Source organism: Monodon monoceros, unplaced genomic scaffold, assembly GCF_005190385.1.
Source record: "Monodon monoceros isolate NGI ecotype Baffin Bay Population unplaced genomic scaffold, NGI_Narwhal_1 Super_Scaffold_15, whole genome shotgun sequence".
Lineage (NCBI taxonomy): Eukaryota > Metazoa > Chordata > Mammalia > Artiodactyla > Monodontidae > Monodon > Monodon monoceros.
The window spans coordinates 61,924,556-61,944,433 of NW_021703771.1; the positions used below are offsets into that span (position 1 = coordinate 61,924,556).

The window sequence follows — 19,878 nt, forward strand, 5'->3', positions numbered from 1 at the left end:
TGAGGCAGGAAAGAGCTTCACAGGGTGAAAGAGCTTCACAGGGTGCCACCTCTATATCACTTGCAGCCGCATGACCACCCTTTGTTCCCGTCTCCGGTAGTAGAGGGCAGGAGGCAGGTTATTGGAGAACAGCTGCAGTGCTTGGGTAGCAGAAGCAGCAGCCACCATATGGAACCCTCTTGATAGGTGTACAGGATGGCAATTATGCCTCTGGCAGATCAAGTCCCCAGAGTGGAAGGTACAGGCCTCTTCCCGAGGGAGGCTGGGGTTAAGCCCTTGAGTTGCTTTTCTTTCTTTTTCTCAAAACATTTTAATTTGGCTAAAGTCGGATCAAGGAGAGACCTGAATGGGAAAATAAGTCAGGAAAGGTAATTTGTTGTGTGGAGGATTTGGGGACTAATGTCATCATCTACGCCTTGATAAGACAGGCATCTGGGAATAAATCTACATTAAAGTGTATAATCCTCAGAGTCTTCTTTTTGTTAAAGTGCCACTGAACCAATTCTTTCTTTCTTAAAACTGACCTCCCTTTAATCACCTTTAGGGAGTAGGGGGAACAGGGAGAAGCAGTTTGGAAAAATGCTCAGTATTTGACATAACACCCTCCCAGGCAGGTAGATAGATGCTTTTACCCTCTTAGTTCTTTTAAATATCTTTCCACTGGTCTTGGACCCAATCACCTATTTGAGTTCCACACATGTAAAGATGCTCCTGATTCTCATCCTGATCTGAGTTAACAGCCAGTGGTCTGTACAATAATCTTTCCTGTTAACACGTTCCACAAGGCTAAGGTGGAACACACACAGCAAGCCCATGTCAGTGGCCTAGGCAACTTACCAGCAGGACAAAGACTTTAGTTTTACAACTAAAGTTAGGTTTAGAATACAAATAACCCACAAGAGAGACAATATAAACAGATATTCAAAGGCAGCACTGTACAAGAGAACAGTGATGATAGAAATGTTCTGCACCTACACTGTCCAAAATGGTAGCCACTAGCCACATTTGGCTATTTGAATTTAGACCTAAATTAATTAAAATTAAATGTTAAGTTTAGTCTCACAAAACGTATTTCAAGTACTCAATAGCAGGCAGTTGAATTTAGATCTAAATTAATTAAAATTTAATAAAATTGAAAAGGAAATTAAGAAAACAATCCCATTTACAACAGCATCAAAAAAAGAATAAAATACTTAGGAATAAACTTAACCAAGGAGGTGGGAGACTTCTACAGAGAAAACTAGAAGGCATTGCTGAAAGAGATTAAAGAAGACACAAATAAATGGGAAGACATCTAAAGTTCACAGAATGGAAGACTTGTTATTGCTAAGATGTCAATACTATCCCAAGCAATCTACAGAATCAATGCAATCCCTATCAAAAGCCAACATCATTTTTTGCAGAAATAGAAAACTCCATCCTAAACTCATATGGAACCTCAAGGGACCCTGAATAAACAATCTTGAAAAAGAAGAACAAAGTTGGAGGTCTCACGATCCCTGATTTCAGAACATATTACAAATCTATGGTAATCAAAACAGTATGGTACTGGCATAAAGACAGACATATAGACCAATGAAACAGAGTACAGCATCCAGAAATAAACCCTTGTGTATATGGTCAAAGGATCCTTGACAAGAGTGCCAACACCATTCAATGGGGAAAAGACAGTCTTTTCAACAAATGGTGCTGGGAAACTGGATATCCACATGCAAAAGAATGTAGTTGGATCCTTACCTTACACCATATACAAAAATGAACTCAAAATGATTAAAGACCTAAATGTAAGACTTCAAATTATAAAATTCCCAGAAGAAAATGGGAAGCATCATGATACTGGATTTGGTAATAAATTTGGTAATAAAAAAAATTTCTTGGATATGACACCAAAAGCACATGCAATGAAAGCAAAAATAAGCAAATGGGACTTCAAAAAACTCCTATGCATCAAAGGATATAATCAACAGAGTAAGAAGAGTAAGAAAGAGACCTACAGAATGAGAGAAAATATTTGCAAATCATATATCTGATAAGGGATTAATATCCATAATGTATAAATAACTCCAACAACAAAAATTAAAAATAAGATTAAAAAATGGGCAAAGGACTTGATTAGATATTTCTCCAAAGATGATATACAAATGGCCAACAAACTTATAGAAAGATGCTCAACATCACTGATGATTAGAGAAATGCAAATCAAAACCATAATGAGGTATTATCTCACACCTATCAGGCTACTATTTAAAAAACAAATAAAAAAAAACAAAATGAAAAAACAAGTATTGGTGAGGATGTGAAAACACTGGAAGACCTTGTACCCTGTTGGTTGGAATGTAAGTAAAATGGTATTGTCACTTTGGAAAACAGTATAGCAGTTATTCAAAAAATTAAAACTAAAATTACCATAAGATCCAACAATTGGGTATATATCCAAAAGAACTGAAGGCAGGATCTTGAAGAGATATCTGCACACCCATGTTTGTAGCAGTGCTATTCACAATAGCCAAAAGGAAGAAGCAACTCAAATGTCCATCAACAGATGAACAGATTAACAAAATGTGGTGCATCTATACATGTATACATGTGTGTGTATATATACACATACAGAAATATATATGTATAGACACACACACACACAACGGAGTGTCACTAGCCTTAAAAAGAACAGAAATCCTGTCACATGCTACAACGTGGAAGGACAGACCTTAAGGACATTATGCTAAGTGAAATAAGCCAGTCACAAAAAGACAAATACTGGGCTTCTCTGGTGGCGCAGTGGTTGAGAGTCCGCCTGCCGATGCAGGGGACATGGGTTCGTGCCCCGGTCCAGGAAGATCCCACATGCCGCGGAGCGGCTGGGCCCGTGAGCCATAGCCTCTGAGCCTGCGCGTCCAGAGCCTGTGCTCCGCAACGGGAGAGGCCACAACAGTGAGAGGCCTGCGTACTGAAAAAAAAAAAAAAAAAAGACAAATACTGTATGATTTCATTTGTATGAGGTATCTAATGTAGTCAAATTCATAGGAACAGAAAGTAAAATGGTGGTTGCCAGGAGCTGGGGGAGGAGGATGTAAGGTTGTTGTTTAGTGGGTATAGTTTCAGTTTTGCAAGATTTAACAAGTTCTAGAGATTGGTTGCACGACAATGTGAATACACTTAATTCTACTGAACTGCACATTTAAAAACAGTTAAGATGGTATATTTTGTTGTATGTTTTTTGTCACAATTAAAAATTGCCTAAAAGAAAATTAAATTTCAAATTTGATCCGTCAGTCTCATTTGCCACATTTTCAAGTGCTCAGCTGAATTCCACAGTGCAGCTCTGGAGTATAAATGATTTGTGAGTCGTTTTCTGGCAGTAGGTATTTGCCTAAATATTTAATCGCAAAGAAGTGAAAAGACAGCCAATAGATCAAATACAGAAAGAAGACACTAAAAAGACAAAAACAAAACCGGTGAGAAAATATAGGTTTTGGATCGTATGATGACAAATCCCTCTCATTTAATCTGTTGGCCAAGGATCACCTCTCACCCTTCCCTCCTGGAGTGTTAATTTTTGTTTTTATCCGTAACAAGGTATTTTTTTCTTTGGTACACGCTTTTCTCTACCCAATAAGTATCCAACATTTGGGGCCAAAACTGTTCTGCTTAACTATTGCTACTTGTCCACAGCTAGGATCTCTGAGGCACCAAAGTGCTAATGATGGAAGACTTCCCAGACATCAAAGGTAGTTTCACTTCTGGCTTGAAGGGCTGGAGGTCTGATTCAATCATGAATTAAACCTTGACTCCTGAAAGCCTGAAGCGCTTGAAAGAAAACTGCCTGTAGGCAAAGCCATCAAGCTCTCACAACCCTTGAATTAGCCTCAAAGGTCGAAGCAAAATCCTTTCAGGTGTTCATCAGCTTTATAAATCTGAATTGCTCTGAGAAGTTAGGATTGAAAAAAATTGTTCCAGCCTCTCATGGGTCATGCTGTTGCCACGAGAGAGGGGCAATGAGATCTTCTGGTGGACTGGGAAGTCCTTTAAGACTAAAGTACAACGTCTGAAGACCACAGAACAATGTCTATACATTTCAACGGCTACCAAATAACACACAGTTTAAATAAAACAAAGAAGAAGAAAGATTCTTGGAGACATACAAGTGACCTCATTGCATTTATAGCATGGTGAAAATTAATGTTAGTTCAGCCACCTTGTCAGAAACAACAGGTACAAATTATATTCTTCACTTGCAAAACGTGAGTCTGTAACACAGCCCAACAGCCTTTCAAGAATTACTTAGTGAATAACTAGTGTTTTCTATTCTTTGTCACTATATTTTAAGACCTGGGCCTTGACACGGATTAGCTAAACAGACAAAAATTCCTTATCTTGCTTTTCAGTGAACCACATTTAGAGTTCAGCCAGCTTCTGGACAGGGTTGGAATAAAATGCAAAGGCAGCAGTCCAGGCCCACTTCCCCTTCAAAGGTTTTCTTACTTTCAAAAATAAAGTATGTTGGCATTGCACTTATTCGTATGGAGGCACCCATATGGCAGTTCAGCCACTCAGACATGCTTGAACAAAGAACAATTTTCAAATTCAGATTTTCAGGGGGGAGCAGAATCGCCAAATGGGGAGGAACTGTGGGGACAGCACCACTCAGCCAGCCAGATTCAAGACTGGTGGGACGGATGGGAGGACGGATGTCACCATCGCCTGGCTTACAGCTACTCACCGCTGTGCCGTGAACAGTCCTCCTTCGCGCGGAGCCCTCCGGTGGTGTTACAAAGAATTTTGGTCGCTCCATCGGATTTCTAGAGTGTGCAGCTTTGTAGGGCATGATGTTGATGGGGCTGCAAGATGCTGAACGAGGACACATGGGGGTAACTAGGGTGCAGGTGATTGTTTTACACGCAAGAGTGCCAGAGGAGCAGTTGAAGGAAAGCCAAAAGCAGGATCAGGAAAAGTAGCAAAGCGGAGATAGAGAGAAAAGTAGGGAGAAGATGTTATTACCTAAAGGTGTCCAGACCATCATACTCAACTCTCCTCAAGGTCCTATTAGTTTACAGTGTGTCCAAAAGGAGGGCATGTCCAAATGAAAAATCTGGAATATATAAACTATTTGGCTATTTAAATACTTATTAAAGATATAGATGTAAGCCAATAATTACAGAGAGCAATGGTCTTATAGTCCCATAAACAGATGGTTCTGGTAAAATGCGACATTAGTGACAGATAATTTTAAGATAAGGATTGTTTATAATTAGATTTTTCCTAATAGCTTTACGATGGAACAAACGGTGGAAAGACAGCAAGTGAGCAAGCAGGCAAGCAAGATATACTGCAACTATTTTGGGAGTAAAATTCAACAACCACTGGGGAAAAAAAAGCAACTGAAATTTTAAGATGTTAAATGACCAAGTCTTATCAGGTATTAAGACTTGTTACAAGAATAACTAATAATTTCCAGAAAAAAAATTCTGTAAGTGTTTTATCTACTTAAAGGCAAATCAAATGCACGCTTCTGGGTTTTCCCCAAAAGCCAAGGCATTTGATGGTTCATAACAAGCAGCAGAACGTATGGGGAAATGGGATGTCATCATTTAAAACGGTGAAGGGAACATAAATATGTTAGAATTGCCAAAAATAAAGTTGAATCACGAACAGCTGTTGCAGTTTTACTCAAGATAGAAATAATAGAAATATTTTTTTGAAAACCACGTAGCTTCTGACCATTCACCTTCAAAGGAACATTATCATTAATCAAGTGATTCTGAGTAACAGTGGGTTTAAAGAAATTCACAGAACACTGCGTAGGTATCAAACATGTGGGTACTAATGTTCCAAGGTTCATTTTCAGATCTCATCCGGAAATCTTGTTTTCCAGCAAAAAATAAGACAATTAAACATGACTACTGAGGGGAATGCTATGTATTCGGACCATGTTATAAAATGACTTTACCCGACCCTAGCCATTGTAGTAGCAACCCTTTAAAGAGACTGTTAAGTCAACTGAATATAACAGTATTAATAAATTAAAAACTCAAAAGTTAACAGGACAAATTCAAGGTAATCTCAATTTCAGAATTATAGTTAAAAATATTTAAGGGCTTTTTTGGTTTAGTCTACAGACAGAAAGTCCATCAGATTGCATCTGTATTCCTGTGTTCTCTTTCATTAAACGCCTTGCAGTATCTTCTGGTTATCACTGAATGGTCAAGGTGGTGAATCGACTGGAAACTGCACTCTCTTCTCCCATCATCTGAAAACAGAACCCTTATTTCTTGGATAAGCTGAAACACTTTGCATTCCCTCAGTTCTCCTTAAAAGGTATATGTCTTACTTCCAAAAAGCTTTGCCTCAGACCTTAATCGTGAAGGAAGTTTCCTTTGTGCTGTGAAGAAGGAGACCCTCTCCTCATTTGGCTTATCGTGATCACAGGGAAAACTGTTGGAAAACAACCTTTTCTCAAGTGCCACAACAAAGCAGTTGCCCTTCCCAGACAAAGAAAGAGTTCATTAATGCAAACCTCTTCCAAGCCAATCAAATGCCTTTAAAGAAGAACATCCTGGCACAAGGCACTTCTGTGGGATTAATGACCAAGAGAGGCACACACAGCCCAGGGCACAGCCAGAGGCCATTAACTGCTCAAGGATCAAGAAACCCTAGATGACAGCCCTGCTCTGAGGCCATGGGTCTGACACTGAAAAAGGAATGAAGCACAGAAATATGATTTCTTTTCCCTCTAGTGGAAAGTAATAATTTCAGGGGTATCTGTGGAGCACTTCCTTGGAGCATTTCCTGAGACCACCGTGGATGTAACCAATCTCATCACGCCTCTGGTTCATTCTTTATTATAGTGCTGAGTCAATGTGAAGGAAAGGAAAAAAATATCCTTAAACCTACCTAATGTAAATTTGAGGTTTAAAAATCCTCAAATTTAATTCTTCAAGAAACATCGTCTGGCTAATTCTAAGGATACTACATTTCATGGAATTCATCGCTGTTCTTAACAGCAACTGTTGAAAACCCTGAAACTTTTAAATCAATTATTCTAATAATCTTGCCCTTCTGAAGAAATAGGAAGAGCAATATATGATTGTTGTTTTCTTTTCCCTCCTAGAGTGCCCTCCATATCCCAAAGTAGTTTTATTAAACATTTCTTTTATGGAAATGTCTTTGAGAAATCCTTCCACAATATCTGTATTTCTTTCTACTATTGGTAGCAAGCATGCATTAATTTAACGTATTCAGGATTTTCTATGTGAAATAATGGCTGCAGAGAAAAGATAATGCAGTTCAAGTGGCTGGAGTGCAGCAGAGAGAATAATTACATAGTAGAATAATAACATTTATTGAGTGCCTACTATGTGCAGGTACTATTTGAAACATTTTACATGTGTTAACTCATTTAATCCTGAGTTCTAATAATCACATGTATCATGAATGTATTTTTAAAAATGGGCAAGAAAAAAATCAACCCAAAGCAGTGGTCACAATGAAACATATGAGACTCTGATTTCTAATTTTCAACGGCTCTTATTAATTGTTCTGGGAATTTGCAATCACCAAACACCCTAGGAGTAAGGATGGCTATTTTGATTTGCTACTGTAACCCTGGCTCTGGATGTAGGTCATCCTCTCGCCAATGGCAACTGGATATGAGGTGAACTCAAGGGACGACACTAAAATGGGAAGACAAGAAAAAATAATCAAGGAGACCAGATGGAAAAATAAAAGTGATGGGAAACATGCTTTTGAGGAGATAAGTGTAAGAGACGTTTACATGAATAATTTCAAATGGAAATTTCTAAACACAACAGTTTTGGTTCATTAAATATAAGCTGTCATCAATGCAATAATAGGTAACAATGATCTAAGGAATGTATTAATAAAACAGGCAACTCAAGTAAAGGCTATGTATGCATTGCTTCACACTAAAATACATTACAAAAATGTATCCATTTGTGAAAAGGAGAATGGAAAAGTTGCAAAGTAAAGAAGAGCCAGTTAGCAGATTAAAAAGCACCTTGGTTGAGCGCCAAGGAAGGTGGGAAGCTGGGCAAGTCGAATGGGTGGAAAATGAGGAAATGGTGTTGGAAGAGACTAGAGGAAGAGTGAAAGAATTGACAAAAGTTAGTGATGACAGAAATAGCAAAGAAAGACAATATTTTAGCTGTGAGGCAGTCCTTTAGTATGAAACAACATACAATGTGGAGGTTCAGAAGCATGAGAACCATAAACTATTTAGATCCTATGAATTAGGACTGAAAAGCAGTTTTAAAGGTTTTTCAATTAGCTGGACATAAAGAACAGCTTTCATGACTTATATGAAAGTATGACAAAATGGACATAAAAATAAAGTATCTTGAAATAAACTGTAGTTTTTTCCTTCAGAAAATTCTCAGATGCAATGTGACAGTTGACAGGAGAGTTACTTTATAGAAAGCACAGATCACTGTGGTACAGCTAGTTGAACGCACAATGGTACAGAGAGCATCACGAGGGTGCCAAGGATAGAAGCACGTTTAAGACCTAGTCCACCAATTTTCTAAGTGCCTCTGGTATAACTCACTTATTGTCAATCTCTTGTTTTCCACAGGCAGGTGGTGGGAATGCCTGCACTTGCTTCCTTGACTGCCTCCCAGGGGTACTATGAGAATAAGGGTTGATACTAGCTCATTGGACACCACAGATGAAAGATATCATAAAACCACCAAGAATTATTATTAAAAAAGAGGGCTAGTGAACATGAGGTGGCTTGCAGAGGCAAAGCCTTTTTAAAGGGAGCTTTATGAAGAGGCTATGCAATTTCTCATGTGCCAAACATGTGGGCTGGTTACACAGATACACCAATTGTGCCCAAAGATATTTGGGAAAGTCAAAATCAACTCACCATGAGAGAGACACTGCCAAAAGCCTAATAGGTATCTTTCTTTCCAGCTAGATGTAGACTCTATACTAACTTCTCGTTAAACTAATTGGCTCATTCAGGGGTGTTTTATATTTCAAAAAAGTAGAGGAGTTATAACTAATTATAATAACTAGTACTTGGCACATTTTACATATTTTCAAAGTATGTAACAAATAAGAACACTGTAATTAGCCTTCTCCACAACTCTTTATAGAGTTTTGAAAGGGTACTATTCCTCAATAAAAGACTAGCCCAGGGAGGATGTGACTAGTCCACAGCTACATTATGAAACACTATGCTTAAATCGGCTTGTGCTTTGAGTTTATCCCCAGGCCCACAAATTAGTATTAGATATTAAATTATTTCTACCTTCGATCATCTGCTCAGATGCAGGGGCAGAAAGAAAGGTGGGTAAGGGATAGGATTTTCTGGTAACACTATGAACAGACAGAAGCCTCTGAAGCCATCTGATCACAGGGAGGGGCATCCTTTACCTGCCCGGCATCTGGTGTCCAGATAAGATGCTAAGACGGATGCTCAGAGGAAACGATACCAGGGGCATGAAACCAACACCAACAGACACATTTCCAATGCCATTCCACCAGGAGGAGGAGAAGCACGCGATGGGAAAAATTGAGATGGGATTAGATGAAAATGGGTGGCTTAGAGACGCTTCTAAAGGAGGACTTTACCTCACGGAGAAAGTTGCACCTTGACAGTTTTACCTGTATCTCCAGACAAGGCAGCTGTGCTTTTACTTCTGGCCAGGAACGAATGTGTGGGCGTCAGCAATCTGTTAACCACGCTGCTCTCCCATGGGCTGAGCTGCAGGCGGCGAGCTAAACGTCACCACATAAGTGAGATGTTAGAAGCATTCTTTCCAGGGGTGAGGGGGTGCAAGGCATCACCCCTATCGCTCCCACATGCCGGGGCTTCGCGAGAGACCTCGACAGAGACCAGGCTGTCCGGGGAGGAAGCTGGTGGAGAGTCAGGGCAGGAGGGACTCTGCTCAAAGGAGCAGCTATTCCATAAGGTGCCTCTCTTCAAGAGGTTAAGTTTGTGGCAGGCTCTGCATTAGTTTTATGGACACAGATTTTGCTAACCACCCTCCTATGGATCCAACAGGTAACAAAACAGAAGAACCATTTCCAGCAGGTTTGGCATGTATCTCTGAGTCTGTCGAACCCATCTGCCCTCATCAGGATGGGCGGTGAGCAGACAGCACACACCTCAGCCAAAAGGCGTCCTAAGTACCCTGAATGTCAACTTCAACAAAGTCGAAGCTTCATGCAAGACTGGAAATATGTGGATAGAGAAAAGGTCTCCATTAAATTTTGCTACATCTCCATGAATTGCTACTTGGGCAACTGGAGGAAATTAGATATAATAAAGTGAAAGAGGACTCATGCAACGTTCTATGTAAGTTTTTCTTTTGACTTTCCCATTTAGCAAGCAAGTTCTTTAAGATCCCTGGTTTGGCAAAAACATAAAAATTCTGATGGAGGATAAGGGTAAAGCTGAAGATAAAATTAAGATAGAAAAGCCAAAATTCAATATAATCATAATGTCAGAAATTACTAGTGGGTGTGTGAAGAGTCAAGAAAATAAATTTAAAATGATGCAATGAAGTGGAGTCCCAAATTGTACTGGGGCTTCACAAGACCACTGTTAGGAAATGCATGCTAATTATAAATTAATTACTTTGCTTATACTGTTAGCTTCCAGGGATGGTCCATGAAAATATAGAAGCTACTTTCCAAAGATATCAGGAAAGAAGCTTGCAAAATCCTACAAATATCACTAAAATAAAGTGATCATATACACTTGACCCTTGAACAATACAGGTTTGAACTGCGCACATCCACTTATACATGGATTTTTCCACATTTTATATTTCCCGATAAATATACAGTTGGCCCTCGGTATCCATGAATGCGGAACCGGCAGATGCGGAGGGCTCACTATGGAACTTCAGCATCTGAGGACTTGGGTATCTGCGGCGGCTCCTGCAACCAACCCTCTGTGGATACTGAGGGAGGACTGTATCTCTATTTTAGAATACACTTCCAAGTCGCTTATAAAAGTCTTTCAAACTGTCTAAACCTGACAAGGCCACTTCTGTTCTGCACCATAAACAGCAGGTGCAAGTCCTCTGGTCTCTGGAGCAACTGTCCTTATAATAAATTTTTATATATGTTATAGTTTAAAGAAATGACTTCTGAATTCTAGGAAATTAGTTTTAGTTAATAGAAGCCATCCGATGTTAAAGGCTGTTGTAGAAAATATCCGCTCCTATTTGAAAGGACGTATCAACCTCCAATAAGTACGTTAATTATCGGACTTTATTTTAAAAGAGTAGCTATTTTGATCAAGGTGCTGGTGAATTTAAGAATTAGTGAATTCTTTACTAGAATTTCTGTTTATTGGGAGAGTCTTCATGGTTAAATTCAATCTGCTGACAAATAAAAAGATCTGTTATAAAAACTATTGTAATAGTTACACAGTTAGTAGAATGCACAGTAGGATAAGTGCTATTATAAACTACAGGATGGCAGTGTGTGTGTGTGTGTGTGTGTATGAACCGCAGAATATAGTCTAACCTAAAATTAGAATACATTCAGAGAATTAAATCAGTGGGAAAAGTGATTAGGATTAAATTAAAATCTTCACTAGAATTGTATTTTCAGTAGATGATGAAGGGAAGAAGAGGTGAATGTTTCCTTTTCTAAGATAAACTCTGTAGGATAGCTGGCTTAGAACTGTAGAGATGGTTTATCAATGAAAAGCCATGTCTTTTTTTCCCCTTGACTGAGAAGCTCAATTACTTTATTTCTGTTGGTCTTTAAGGCATCAACCAAAGAATCTGCCTCAAATGAAGATCATTAAACACTCTCTCTGACTGGTGTTTAAAGCAAATCCACAGAGATTTGTTTTATAGCTTCGACACTGTGAATGAAAGATTTTGCGAGGAGAAACGTTTCCACTTCTATCACATTCATAACTATGCTCTGAGCAAGAGAGAAACAGATCTCTTCCATAACATTTTAGTAAAGGTTAGTACAGGAGAGTTACTTTATTGTTTTTTTTTTTTTTTAACCTAGAGAGGCCTAATTGTGAGATGATAAGCTCCCGAAGGAAAGGTATTAATTCTCATGAAACAACTATAGTATTGATCCTACTTAAGCACTTAAAATGAGATATTGACAATTCCCATAAAAGACCATCTGGTCCAAGGACACAATCAAACATTAGAGATATTTGTGCTACCCTGTTCCTTCACAAGCAGGAAATCACTATTCAGTTCCAGATGATGGGTGCCGTGCAGAAATCAGGCAAGTGTTGCCACATCCTGACCTAAATGTCATATGAAATCTTACATTTTTAAATATGATGGCAATTAATTAGATCTAAAACAGGAACAAAAAACCCCTGCTCTGGTCAAACAGAACACGTGGGCAGGATTCAGCTTTAGGTCCTCCACCATGTCCTCTAATCTAGATCCTGGGGAAAAAAATGTATGAACTAATTTTCAGCAAAGAGTAGCCAATTTCCTTCTTACTTTTTTCAAACGCCCTATTCTTCTTCCTTGAGAAAAAAGCTGGTTAAGCAGGAAGCTTAAGATAATATGCGATACACATTTTTAATGCAAAAATTTCCAGGGGCAATATTCTCTCTGTTGCAGAGATTACAGAAATCTTTGGTAATCAGGGATTTCCTTTAACTCGGGCATTTTATCAGTTTATGTGACACTATATTCAGGTGTGATGATCAAAATATTTAAAAACTGGTGGGGCAAGGCACCAGTAGAGCTCTCCTAGTAGAGCTAGTAGATAACACTCTGTAGGGCCTGGGGAAGCACAGCTCGGGGAAGTGGATATTTACCAACTGGTATGGAAATATTCCAGCATTTTGAATAACCAGCAGAGCATTCCAGCTGAATGTCAACTTTAATAGTATCAGAGCTTCAGTTTAATATCAGCTTTAAAACCTGTGCTGTAGGGCTGAGAAAGCTCAAACAATCTAGTAATGGTGTACACTCTCTATGATCAGACTGTAAAAGCCTCTAATAATTTGATAAGAATGCGCTCTACTTCGATAATAAAGCATAATCGAATTTAAAAAATAGATAGCAGAAAAGAAATTATACTAACTAAATTACTTAAATCTCTAAATTAGAGAAGTTCAAATGCAGAAGATTTCTATTCTCATTAAAAGACAGAGCCCTCTCACTGTGCTAGGGTTCTGCCTAACTTAAAAAAAAAAATCGCTTCCTGGACCACACGGGAGCCCCTGGATGAAGCGGATCTTTCTTCCAGGCTTACCTCGTCAGTTAGACCAGAACTGGTTCACAGTTCTTTTGATAAGGGGGAAGGAGACATGGAACCCGTAAATTTAGTGCTCTCCCCCTTATCCTTTTAGTCCAGCTTAGCATTGGGTTTTACAGGCCTGCACCATGATTCAAGGGGCAGTTTCCTGGCCCCAGCTATGAACTGCTTATTGAACTGCCTCTGACCCTTAACCTCACCCAAAGGAAGAGTGCGTGGAGTCAGGATTGATGTGAGGAAGGACATCCATGAAGGAGAGAACTACAAATGCAGCGCAGCAACAACATGGGTTGGGAGCTGGTGATCTCTGTTCTAGTCCCTCTTCTCCAGCGATTAACTTGTAGGATTTGAAGTCAGGCCCTTCACCTCTTAGGGACTCTATTATCCCAACTGAAGTAGATGAGCCAACCAACAAATTTTTCCCAGTTCTAAGATCCAATTACTTAAGGATATTCAATCAGATATTGTCATGCAGAGTCTACAAAACATCTTATTTCTAGTTGACACAGCACTGTCAATCCACAGAAGTGTGGACAGTACTCTGTTCGGTTTATTGCCCATCTGCCTACCCCCAACCTTGCCCCAGTTTCGGCTACGGGATTGTAGGAGGCAATAGACCAAGGTTTAACTGAAAACTGCTGTGAGTCCCAGTTATAGTTTGTCTTAGACCCACGTTCATAAAAATATAAAATTCAAGTGCTAAGTGACCAATCCCAAAGAAAAGATGAGTACACAACTGTTAAGAATAGCATGCTATATTTTACGTTATTTTAAGGGAATTGGTTTGAAAATAAAGGCTACTTATGAAAGGAACTTCAATTCATAATACTTTTCTCTAACATATAAAAGGCCATTAATTTGACTACATGTCTAATATCAACGATTTAGGCAAACTAGGTTAAAAAAAATGATTTAGGTTAAAAGGCAAGAATAGGCAGTTGATTCATTTACTGCTTTAAGAGATTAATTATAACATCAACGCATTATATTGTACATAACAATGACACCATAACTTTTATACAATACAAAATATACAAATACACATACACACACATAGAACATGCACACATTACATTCTTTTTAAAGACTATAAACACTTCAAAACCAATCAGTTTCTTAATAAAGCACTCAAAGTCACCACAGTTTGTTACTTTCAAAGAGTATGTGTTTTTATATTGCACAATAATTCTTTGGTTTTTTAAATTTAAAATCATTTTAGTTATGTAAAACAAGCAGCTTATCTTAAAAGCTCGATTTTTCATTCTATGATACGTAAAATAAAACTTTCATTTCATAAGTAACTCAACATTCATGTACTGTAAATCCATGGGATGAACAAAACTCAAAATTCAAATAAAATGTTAATTGGAGGACTATGAATATTGAAATTTTTAGGAGGCTTAAATAATGATGTTCTTGAAGTTAGGCCAAATCCCTTTAAATGAATGGACACCAGAAAACCAGTCACGCACACACAAGAAATGCAGTAAGAAAGGTTTGGTTAAAGGAGAAATAAATTAGCAAAATGAAATCTATCAACATGAATCATTTAAAAAGGTCTTTTAGAAAGTTAAAGCCTGGAACTCCCCAAGTACAGATGAAAAGTCAAAGACAATCTGATTGAAGTGAAATAAATGTTCATAGCAAAGATTATTTGCATGTTGGTGGATAAGTGGGTGATTTCTGGAGCTGTAAACTCATGTACTAAAAACTTGAGAGAAGCACCGCTTTCATCACTGCTAAATGCAATCATTCAGCCAAGTTCTAAAATGAGAACCGTTCTTGTCGCAAGGAAAATGCTGCTCAGACGTTTATTGCTTTTTTACTCTGAAGTTTTTTTCTTCCTATTTAAGAAACGTAGGGAAAGCAACTTCAGATGCTTACTTTTATCTGTAAACATCCAGAAAAAAAAAAGCATTAAGGAAATAACAGAACACTTTTTTTGTTTTCCTTTTGACTGTACCTCTATCTGGAGAATTTAGTAAAGTTGCAGATGAAGAGGAGAGCCGCTTGCTAATGACGGGATCAACATGTTTCGAAAGATTCATGGTGGAAACTGACCTCCTGTCTGGATCTAAAACAAATGGAGATAATGCTAATTGACAGCCAGCATGCAGGATTGCAATTTCCTAGTTCACTGATGGAAGGAAAAACTAGGATTGGATGCTTTCAGCTCTATGACTAGATCTTTACTATAGCACAGTTTTCTAAGCGGACATTTTAAAGGTAACTTAAAGGCTAGAAATAATACTCATTTTTCTTATAGGAAAATAAAAATATAAAATAACTATTCAGCTCACCAGTTAGTCAGCTAGGGAAATTCAAGCATATTGTTATAATACAACAAATGTAGGAAGACCAAAGGAAAGCCAGCGGAGGACAACGAAAAAAAATGGAAGGGGACTGTGAAGCACAAAGGGGCCCATAAAAGTGAACGCCTTGGGCTTCCCTGGTGGCGCAGTGGTTGAGAGTCCGCCTGCCGATGCAGGGGACACGGGTTCGCGTCCCGGTCCGGGAAGATCCCACGTGCCGCGGAGAGGCTGGGCCCGTGAGCCATGGCCGCTGAGCCTGCGCGTCCGGAGCCTGTGCTCCGCAACGGGAGAGGCCACAGCAGTGAGAGGCCCGCGTATCGCAAAAAAAAAAAAAAGTGAACGCCTTCATGATTTCCCAAAGTGTGAACAATGGGGTAGTAATAGTGCTGGTAAGCTAGAATGCAAACACTAGAATAAAAAGAACACCAGGTTCTGTGCGTCTGCTGATACCTTTGCTTGTAGAGTCATTTTACCCAGGGCATTAAAGTTCATTATAGAAAAACAGATTAAAAAGAAAGAAAAAGAAACCCTTTAGGTGTGGTAAGAATGGCCCCCAGAGCAGTTCTTTTTTTAAAGTACACTAATAACCACTCCTCTGTGCCCATAACACAGAGTTTAGTGTGGTTTACAGATGTAGAATCAGCCCACAAACCTGCCTAACAAAACTGGCAGCAATGCAAAGAAAATCAGAATTCTTTCTCTTTAAGTTTATTAATAATATTCTTATTGCAGTTGGATAACTTTAGGGTAATTCTTAAAGTTCAAGGCAGAAGAGAAATAATAGCTGTATAAAAGGCAAAAATCAGCTCTGATAGTTTGTTCTCCGTACAGTGGAACTAAGCTATAACCACACTCACTAGCGTAAATCACGTTCCCTGAATAAAACTGTGTATAAGGAAAAGTCTAAACATCTCATCATTATATTTACGTAGGATGCAGGGAGTTTTTCTGGCCTATGATAGCCAAAGTTAAAGGGGTTTTGTCATATTTTATTTTATTTTCTATGGTTAGCTTCTTCTAAAACTGAAAACAAACCAAAATACTCCTCGTGAGAGAGGCCTTCAAACCCCGTTCCCACTGGTCTAACTAACCCTGGTGGTAAAAATGTTAAAATTTCCCCCACAGAATAACCATTTTGGGCCATTATTTACAGTGTGCAGGAGATAAGCAAGTCTTCCACCAACATCAGACATTCCTGTCTTCTACAGGGACTCATCTTTACGGTTGAAGCAATTAAATTAAAATTTTTTTTATTTATTGAAGTATCCTTGACTTACATGAAGCAATTTAATTATTAAAAGGAAAATAACCAAACATCATTTCTGTGACTCAAATTTACACTTAACTGATGGGCTCTTAGGGCAATCCTAACAAAGAAAAGATTTAGGGTAAAATGTCAAAAGGAACATCTTAATGATAAAATGTGAGGTTCAAGGGCACAAGGAAGGAAAATGAAAGTCATTTCTAGGAGATCTTACAGCAATATCTTTTCTGATATTGCTTTATATGTTGGGGGGAGATTGTGTCTACATGCAGGCCTAACATGCATCATTAAAATTATGGAGATATAATATGTATTTATTATATTACTTAACATGTAAGAATTTTTAATCTTTTTCTTTTCCTCTCTGAACAAAACACAGATCCACAAAAGGATTCATGAAGAATCGGTTTAAAACGTATAAAGTTTTACAAAGCAGTGCGAGCTGATGTGGGAGCAGTGAGACAACACACTGATTTAATCTGGATTAAATTCAACTTCTAGGATTTGTTCATTGTACCTACCACACACAAGTTAGGCCTTGTGGTGAAGTAAGGGGTACTCAAAGTGATCAAGACCTAGTCACTGCTCTCAAGATCTCAGCGCATCATTCTGACCTTTGAGAATTTTGGCAAATTCCCATTATTTTCAAACTACTCTGTTCCAGTATAAGAGCAATTTTCTCTAATTCACAAACCTTATAAAAAAGGATTTTATCCAACGGCTCACAAATACAACGCTGGTTTCTGTTGCTCTGAGTGGCAATAACAAAGGTTATATATTGAACTGAGTGTGGAAGCGAGAAGTAAAGCTAAGTAACTTGAGTTCCCCTCAAAAATGTCTGAAAATCTGTAACAGGTTTACATGTGTAACGTGCACATGTAAAACAGGAAGCCAGGTAAAAGAAAAATAAGTAAGGTTTTAAAGTACATACCATGACAGCTTTTTTGCATGGAACAAATATGCAAAATTATCCCTAGAATGAAATATCACATGTAAATGATCCTTATGACCACAGATTTGATATGTGCCCCACAGCAAATACCACTGGGTCATGAAGAGCCAAGGGAAAAAAACATGCTTTCAAATTTGGTTCACTGCAAAGTTGTGGCAACATGCTTTCAGATCTTTTTAAATGAAGGGGTTATAGAAGACACACTGAATGTTAGGAATGAAAGAGAATAAAGCAAACGAAAATCCATAGTTATTCAGATTAAAACTGAAAGTGGCAACAGCTGTACTGATGGGGCGGTTGGGTGGATAAAGCCACACTGGATGTACTTTGAGCCCTGGTGATGTATTAGTGAAAAAACATTTTTTTAAGGTTTTATCCAAAAGGATCATTTAAAAAGAAAGTAAACATAGTACATGTAATTACTTTATTTCAATACCTTTAAGTCACCTGAGTCATACTATCAACACTTGAGAAACACTGTGCCACGTCCCAGATCTAGGTCTATGCAACAGGATATTAAGCATGCATTATGACTAAGGTGGTGATGGTTCAGCTATTGATGAACTGGCCCTAGGTCTGAGGTGCTAGCTACAGGTCAGGCAATCAGCAAATCACAAGGATGTCTGTACCAGGTTTTCTAGTACCACCAAAAGTTGTGAAGTGGTGGTCCAGTCCTGCTAAATCGAGAAAGGTGAATGATGACTCAACAAAACCACCTGGGGACAGAATGTAAGACAATGATTTTTCAAAGTAAATTAAAAAAAAAAAAAAAAAAGCTTATTAGACTCACACAAATGAAAAAGAACTGACACACTATATAAAATTCAAGGTGTATTGAATTTACAGTACAAAAATAAAGCCTTTCACTAAATCCAAATCTCAGTACGATTTTATGTCAATTCAAGAACAAGGGAACATCCATTTGCTTGGACATCTACTATTTCTAGCTTCAGAAATCTGTATTTTCTCTTGAAGAGCCTTAGTGTTGCATATACTTTAGGGTCAGAATACATAAGCTCATAGTATTGATTCTGATTGTCAATATTGCTATGGTTCTTCCAGAGAAAAAGACGAAACTGGTTAACCTATTCCATAATCCTGAAACCACTATGCAAATGAATTACTTAAAATAATGTAGAGTTGAAAGTAGTTGTTTAGAAACATTGCATAGATTTCCAATTCTTTAAAGAATTTTGTAAAGGACGAGAAAATCAGCCTGTGTGGAGGGAGGGAACCTTATCTTCTTACCTCCATCACCCTCTTATCCTCAAACAGTAGAAGCATCGTTTAAGTGTAACTTAATTATTTCCGCAGGATTTTTGTTTTGCAAACACAGAATAAAAAAGCAACTGTGACTTGTACTGTCCAGAAAAAAACAGTGATTTTTGAAAGCGGTTACTGTCTGTTTACCTGCGCTGTGGATACTGGGGCTCCCGTGGAGAGCACCTCCCCATGACCACCGGTTATGCTTCTGTTTTGGCTTCTGGCTCCTTTCCATTGTACGTCGTACAACGGCTTCATGGCGTTCCTTAAAGGGAAGAGAGGAGCTGATGATTAGATTCCACCTGGATGCCTGAGGAGTCTTCAACTTAAGGCAGAGTGGAGAGAGAGGTACTACTTAAACTTCCTAAGTCCTACACCTTAAGGTGAGAGTAATATCAACCTGGGTGGGGGGTTACTGAAATTATTAGGTTCCAGTTGATAAAACGCTTGGCATACAGCAGGTACTTAAATAAATGACGATTACTATTAGTACTGGGAGTGTGATGCTTCCATCAACTCACATAAGCCTGGTAGTGCAGGTCTTAGCTTAAACACATGTGGTACTGTATTTTAAAAACAGCATCTGGAATCTACGGATGTGGGTAATCCTAACCCCACAACTTAATGGATTGTACGACTTTCTGTAACTTACCTATTCTGAGTCGAAATGTCCATTTTCACAAAAACTGACAACACTTACTCAAGGATTGAGTAAGAGTTAAATGAGACAATCTATGAGAAAACGTTTGTAAATGGTAAAGCCCTACAGAAATCCAATTACTGGGAGTAGTCTTAAGACTTCAGTATAGATGAAGTAAACATAAATAAGTTATAGGTCTAGACCAGAGAAATGAGCTTTTAAA

General features: G+C 38.4%; 1 protein-coding gene across 7 annotated transcripts in view; it reads right to left on the reverse strand.

The window, feature by feature from the left end:
- MAP7 (microtubule associated protein 7) overlaps positions 1–19,878 on the reverse strand; it is a 165,060-nt gene that overhangs the window by 17,908 nt on the left and 127,274 nt on the right. For all 7 annotated transcript variants that reach the window (XM_029223717.1, XM_029223718.1, XM_029223719.1 and 4 more), the window contains 4 exons: positions 19,163–19,280; positions 15,188–15,298; positions 9,625–9,738; positions 4,721–4,848 (listed from right to left, as the gene is read on the reverse strand). In XM_029223717.1, coding sequence (XP_029079550.1) covers positions 4,721–4,848; positions 9,625–9,738; positions 15,188–15,298; positions 19,163–19,280 — 471 coding nt within the window. The remainder of the gene's footprint in view (positions 1–4,720; positions 4,849–9,624; positions 9,739–15,187; positions 15,299–19,162; positions 19,281–19,878) is intronic.